General features: G+C 42.3%; 1 protein-coding gene across 1 annotated transcript; it reads left to right on the plus strand.

Annotated features, from left to right (window-relative positions):
• LOC121863230 (venom protease-like) lies at positions 1 to 6,887 on the plus strand. Its single transcript, XM_042361724.1, has 9 exons — positions 1 to 607; positions 1,136 to 1,312; positions 1,562 to 1,612; positions 1,831 to 2,138; positions 3,370 to 3,476; positions 3,908 to 4,076; positions 4,372 to 4,471; positions 5,115 to 5,284; positions 5,455 to 6,887. The coding sequence occupies exons 1-9, from the start codon at positions 544 to 546 to the stop codon at positions 5,620 to 5,622; spliced, it is 1,314 nt and encodes a 437-aa protein (XP_042217658.1). The 5' UTR covers positions 1 to 543; the 3' UTR covers positions 5,623 to 6,887.
• Positions 6,888 to 7,311: the final 424 nt, after the last annotated feature.

A 7,311-nucleotide genomic window follows, 5' to 3' on the forward strand; every position in this document is an offset into this window, starting at 1 on the left:
ATTATGGTGCAGCAGCTGTCTGAATACAATATTATGGTGCAGCAGCTGTCTGAATACAATATTATGGTGCAGCAGCTGTCTGACTACAATATTATGGTGCAGCAGCTGTCTGAATACAATATTATGGTGCAGCAGCTGTCTGAATACAATATTATGGTGCAGCAGCTGTCTGAATACAATATTATGGTGCAGCAGCTGTCTGAACACAAATATCCAATACCTTGAGCAATTGTGTTCAGCAGTGGTTGGTTTTTCCTCGCACATGACGTCAGAGAGTTTCTACCATAACGCAGTATTTTTTGTAACCTATTTTTAGCTATTATATCCTTCCAAGAGAGAGTGACAGATCCGGGTTTTATTAAGTAATGTATTGTTGAATAAGACAATAGCGTGAGGAGGCGAGTGAAGATGAGAGAGGTAGAATGAGACAAAGAGTTACAGGAACCAGGTGTGTGAGGCACGGCGGTCGCAGTTTATATATAAAGGCAACCACTGCTGAAACACCTTGCAGTCTTACAGCGTCTCCCGGCAGAGAAGGAAGCCATGAACGTCTGTCTGTTGTTGTTGGCTGTTGTGTCGGCTACTGTGGTCCAGACATGGGCTGAGGGTGAGTACATTATGGCCACTGTTTCTGATAGTAGTCATTATTATTGTTAATAGTGTGTGTGTTGTGAGAGTAGAACATCTGTAACTGCATCTGTAACACACGTCAAGCTGTAACTGTACTGTAACCGACTGTAAGCTGCATTACAAGGAAGTCACCTTCACCGAGGCCAGAGCATACCTGCAGGGTCCTGAGAAATAAAGTTTGCTGAATTTTTTTTTTGTGGCAGAGAAATGTATTGCGTCTTTGACCTTCAGATGTAATGAGAACACAACGCAATACTGTAACACCACTATACAACATTGTTCTAATACTACACACACACACACACGTCTCTCTCTCTGATACAGCACACACCACAAAGAACCATCACTCAGTAGAAGTATCGCCCCTCGGTCTCGCCAAAGGGTCTTACCTCCTGAGAACACAATGACCCTGATGATTGTTCCCCCCAAGCTATGTGTGTGTGTGTGTGTGTGTTGCCGGCCGGCCTCCTACAGGTAACTAATTATCTCCTGGCCTCTTCCTCAGGGGTGTTGTTTGAACCAAGGTCCAACACAGACACCTGTACACTCGACACAGGTGGTACAGGGCGATGTGTCGACGTGCGTGAGTGTCCACCTGTTGCCGAGACAATCGGGGTGAAGATGCCTGTACTGTGTGGCTTCAATGACAAGTATCCCATAGTGTGTTGCCCCATCCCTGTAGGTAAGTAAGTCCACACATACACTGAGAAATCCATCAATTGAATAGATAAAGATAAATGTGTGTGTGTGTGTGTGTGTGTGTGTGTGTGTGTGTGTGTGTGTGTGTGTGTGTGTGTGTGTGTGTGTGTGTGTGTGTGTGTGTGTGTGTGTACTACTGCGTCTGTTTGTGTCTCATGTAACTACAGTATATATTTATCGGTTAAGCACGGGAGGGAGGAACGCGACTACCAACCACTTCTCAATGTTACAGATGTGGTGGCGGAACCCAGCCTGGATTATTCTCCCCCTCACGTAAGCTTTGGTGAGTCACTGTTGATGGTTACTGTTGAATACATTACTTTTACTCATCTTCTCTCCCTATATTCCTACATATACTCATGGTGAATATATCTCTCTTACTGATTCACCCTCCATTAACGGGGTATTAACTTCACTGGGGTATTATCTTCACTTGGGTATTAACTTCACCAGGGCATTATCTTCACTTGGGTATGTGATCATGTTGTCTTGTGCTTGCAGACTGTGGGGTCACTTTCGACAGGACCGTGCCGTTGTCTTACGCTCTTGGTTTTACAAGTGACAGCAACGGTAAAATACTTCGTCCTGGACACAATTTAACTGGGCTTAGCTTCCCAGGGCTATTGACAGGGCTAACACCAGGCGTGATACCAACAGGAGTTATACCAAGTAGACTACCAACAGGACTTACACCGGGCGGGCGTTTCCAGAAGCGGTCACTGGCACCGGTCAATACTCGACCCCCCATCGACCCGGACAGACCCGTAGTTGGCGGCAAGACGTCTAACATCAACGCCTGGCCCTGGATGGTAAGTGCTGTCAATATATCCGTTCATTGTAGAACTTTTAAATAGCCCCGCCTTCTTTTTTCTCGTCTTGGCTTGTGATTGGCCAGTTAGAAACCAAATAATGAAGTGCTGTAGATTGACTCAAATTTGCTACACTGCCACATCAACCAATCACAAAACCCAATCTTGTTAATAATCTACATAAACGATCTAGATACTGGGATGAGCAGTGACATAAGCAAGTTTGCGGATAACACCAAAATAGGGCGGCAGATTAATTCAGGGCAGGATGCACATGCACTACAGGAGGATTTAAATAAACTGCAGGAGTGGTCAGAAAAATGGCAAATGAAATTCAACCCCAGCAAGTGCAGCGTACTTAATATTGGAAGAACAAATACTGTCAATGTATACAGCCTTAACAACATCAACCTAGAGAAGTCGACTTGTGAAAGAGACCTAGGGGTACTTGTAAGCCCGGACCTACGGCCTAGAAAACAGTGCGTTAATGTTCTAAATAAGGCAAATAGAGTATTAGGTTTTATATCTAGAAGTGTAAGTAATAAGAGTGCAGAGGTCTTATTGCAACTATATCTTGAGCTAGTCAGGCCGCTCCTCGATTATGCGGTTCAGTTCTGGTGTCCTTATTATAGAATGGATATCAATTCACTGGAGTCGGTGCAGCGAAGAATGACAAAAATGATTCCGGGACTTAGAAACCTTCCATATTAAGATAGGTTAAAGAAACTAAACTTGGATTCCCTAGAAAGACGAAGAGTGCGGGGAGATATGATAGAAGTATTTAAGTGGGTGAAAGGAATCAATAAAGGGGATATAGATAAAGTTCTTATAATATCCGAGCAGGATAGGACTCGCAGCAACGGATTTAAGTTGGATAAGTTTAGGTTTAGGAGGGAGATAGGAAGGAACTGGTTCACAAATAGGGTGGTGGACGAGTGGAACAAGCTTAACAACTTTGTAGTAAGTGCTGGAACGCTGGAAAATTTTAAAAGGAGGCTAGATAGATTCATGGATGATAGAGAGTGGTAGTAACTCTCGACAGGAGCTGCCATGCACAGGTCAACCGGCCTATTACAGACTCCTTATTTTCTTATGTTATGTTCTTATGTTCTTAAAAAACCTTATATGTCATATTGATGGGCGGGGCTATTATCTTCAATTATGTTCCTCTTGCCAAGCGTCACGTCGGGAGGTAAACAAACAGATTATTCACCGTCTTGTGTTCCTGCAGGCGCTGCTGGGGGAGAAGAAAAAAAATGAGACTATCACCTGGTTCTGTGCTGGGGCTCTGATCAATGAATACTGGGTCCTTACAGCCTACCACTGCTTCCTGTTTGAGTAAGTGAGAAGTTTTAAACAGTTTTTTTTTACGAATTGTTTACCTGGAGACGTGAACTCGTGTAGGTATAAGTTTTGCCACAGTCTAGGCAGGTCACTTCCTCTCTCTCTACCTGCTTTAATAATCTCAATCATATATCACCTGAAGATTAACTCCCCCTAACGTTAACCTAACCTAAACTCTCGTATATTTTCTTTCAAGTGAAAATTCTACTGTTAGAGCCTATAATGACGTCATATTGTTCTTCACAGACTATAATGACGTAATGATCGAGCCAATAATGACGTAATAGTGTTCTTCACAGACTATGATGACGTAATGATCGAGCCAATAATGACGTAATAGTGTTCTTCACAGACTATAATGACGTAATGATAGCCAATAATGACGTAATATCATTGTTCTTCACGTCAATCACTTCATGTTACAGAGACATCAACATCGTACGTCTGGGTGAACATGACTACAATACCGCCAGTGATGAGGCTGTCCCTAAGGATTACACTATTGACAAGGTCGTCTTACACCCAGAGTTTAAGTTCCCAGCCAGCTACCATGACTTGGCCCTTGTTAAACTGGATCGTCAAGTTATCATACAGGTAAGATTACTACCCCTGTGTGTGTGTGTCTTACTTAGTGCTTCATACAGGTAAGATTACTACCCCTGTGTGTGTGTGTCTTACTTAGTGCTTCATACAGGTAAGATTACTACCCCCTGTATGTGTCTTACTGAGTGCTTCATGTTATCAATGCTTCATGCTGCTGTAGCCGATATTCTACACGATATTCATCTTAGACATATGCCTTTATGAAATCTGGGTATTATTATGAGTATCGAGAAGTATTGTATCAGGAGTGAGGAAGATAAAGATAAATGTGTCCTTCATCTTCCAGGGACACATACGACCCGTGTGTCTGCCGTGGGGAGAGGACACTAAGACTCAGCTGGAGGGGCAGAAGGTGACTCTTACTGGCTGGGGTAACACGGCTTATGGTTAGTCTTGCACCTTGCTCTTCTGTCTGTGTGTGTGTGTGTGTGTGTGTGTGTGTGTGTGTGTGTGTGTGTGTGTGTGTGTGTAAAAGTAAGATAGACTGAATATAACTTAGTCTATTCTTCTTGTTAATATGACTAGAACTATATTAAGAAATTTCACTTAGAAGATACAAGAAAGAGACTTGGTCAAATTAGAGATATATGATAAGGTTAGGAAACAGTTTTGGGTTTAATTTGTACTGACAGATATCTAGGTTAAGGGAAGCTGTTATTATTTATGTTATCTTTGTTTGTAGTTGTTAAATACATATAAATAAATGAAAATGGGTTCTATTGGTGTTTGAGGGGGGGGGAGGGTTAGGGGCAGTGTGGATACAGTACACTGATTATTAAGCCTCTCGTATATAAGATGATATGGTTGGTACTGTACTCAACCGTCCTTAGTTCCTCAATACATGTCACGTACCTATTTTCAGCTAGATCGACTAGGGTTACTCCTGGGGCGGGGGGGCTATAACCTACATATAAATGATGATGATGCATGGATACCTGCCACCTACCTGTAATTATGGACTCCAGATGACTCCTTGTCTCAGGTGTTCAGGAGATAACAGTATTATCAACACCTGTTTCCTCCCCCCAGGTGGCTCCCGCAGCTCAGCGCTACAAGAGGTGGAGGTGACAGTGTTCCCGACGCCAGAGTGTGAAAAGTCCTACTCAGATTTACGAGACTATCCCTTTAACTGGCCCCGAGGTTTGGGAGATGAGGTGATGTGTGCTGGTGATAAGGCCGGAGGGAGAGACGCCTGTCAGGTAAGGGGTGTTGTGTTTACTCTTTTAGGTTGTGACTGTGAGTTAGAATGTTGTTATAATGACACAATAACCTTATTCGTGTGTAGTAGTTATCAGGGGTGACTTGTTGTTGTGTATGTTAGAATGAGATAACACTATAATAATCTTGTTTGTGTGTTTGTGACCATCAGGGTGACTCTGGTGGCCCCATAGTCACGAAAGACTCCTCCAATAGCTACACCTTGGCTGGGATCGTGTCCTATGGTTATGGCTGTGGTAAGAAGAAGTACCCCGGCCTATACGTCAACGTCCGTCACCTGCCTTATCTGTCGTGGATCAAGAGCATCGCGTTCAAGTGATCCACCATTAACCATACGATGACCAAGACCACATTAACCAGTCCCTACCTTAACTATTCCCAGTCTTAATCCTCCTCCTCCTCCTCCTCCTCCCAACAAGAATATTTCCAGCATCTTATATATATTCTTTATTTTTATTTATTTATTTATTTCATCTGAGTTTTCTTCTCTATCTGTCTTATTATCTTATTTACCTGTTCCTGATTATTATCGTTTAACTTCACTCTGGTGATGGTGATGACAATTAACCTACTACCATGATGACAGTTAACCTACCATGATGACAGTTAACCTACCATGATGACAGTTAACCTACCATGATGACAGCTACCCTACCATGATGACAGCTACCCTACCATGATGACAGTTACCCTACCATGATGACAGTTACCCTACCATGATGACAGTTACCCTACCATGATGACAGCTACCCTACCATGATGACAGTTACCCTACCATGATGACAGTTAACCTCCCATGATGACAGTTAATCTACCATGATGACAGTTATCTTACCATGATTTTTAGTTATCCTACCATGATGACAGTTACCCTACCATGATGACAGTTAACCTACCATGATGACAGTTAACCTACCATGATGACAGTTATTTTACCATGATGTTTAGTTACCCTACCATGAGGTTTAATTATCCCACCACGATGTTTAGTTAACCTACCATGATGACAGTTAACCTACCATGATGACAGTTAACCTACCATGATGACAGTTACCCTACCATGATGTTTAATTATCCCACCATGATGTTTACTTAACCTACCATGATGACAGCTACCCTACCATGATGACAGCTACCCTACCATGATGACAGCTACCCTACCATGATGACAGCTACCCTACCATGATGACAGCTACCCTACCATGATGACAGCTACCCTACCATGATGACAGCTACCCTACCATGATGACAGCTACCCTACCATGATGACAGCTACCCTACCATGATGACAGTTACCCTACCATTATGACAGTTACCCTACCATGATGACAGCTACCCTACCATGATGACAGTTACCCTACCATTATGACAGTTACCCTACCATGATGACAGCTACCCTACCATGATAACAGCTACCTTACCATGATGACAGTTACCCTACCATGATGACAGCTACCCTACCATGATGACAGTTACCCTACCATGATGACAGCTACCCTACCATGATGCTTAGTTACCCTACCATGTATTACAGATCTACGTCAGCTTGGGAGAATTTGATCCATAATAAATGAATAAAAATCACACTTGTTTATGTTACTAAGTGATATAAAATGGCTTCAGTTTATCATTTGTTGTTTTATAATGAAGGGGAGAATATCAAGAGTGACAAATACATAGAGAAAACCCACTAATACAGTCACTCAAAAACACCATCTATAACAAACTGTGTTGAGAAAAAATATGACATTGGACGAAGGATTTTGATAACCCAACCGAGACAACGGGAGTCGTAGTGCTCATTCTGAAATACATCGATCACCCCAAGTAAAGATAGTTCTTTAAGTGAGTCTACAAGTAAAACAAACAAACAAGACAAAACAGAATGGTAGTTTTAAGTTAAATTCCTACTAAAACTTTCCTAAATAATATGCCTTGCAATAATTACACTAATAACTTATCTTTTAAGGTGTATACAGGTCAGCCACTGAAGAGAAAAAGTATCCAA

This window comes from Homarus americanus, unplaced genomic scaffold (assembly GCF_018991925.1).
Source record: "Homarus americanus isolate GMGI-L3 unplaced genomic scaffold, GMGI_Hamer_2.0 scaffold40248, whole genome shotgun sequence".
Lineage (NCBI taxonomy): Eukaryota > Metazoa > Arthropoda > Malacostraca > Decapoda > Nephropidae > Homarus > Homarus americanus.

Excerpts from the sequence above, each read along its gene's own strand:
- LOC121863230 (XM_042361724.1), top strand. The coding sequence starts at position 544 with ATGAACGTCTGTCTGTTGTTGTTGGCTGTTGTGTCGGCTACTGTGGTC. Across the intron at positions 608-1,135 it reads GGTCCAGACATGGGCTGAGG|GGGTGTTGTTTGAACCAAGG; the intron begins GTGAGTACATTA and ends CCTCTTCCTCAG. Across the intron at positions 3,477-3,907 it reads TACCACTGCTTCCTGTTTGA|AGACATCAACATCGTACGTC; the intron begins GTAAGTGAGAAG and ends TTCATGTTACAG.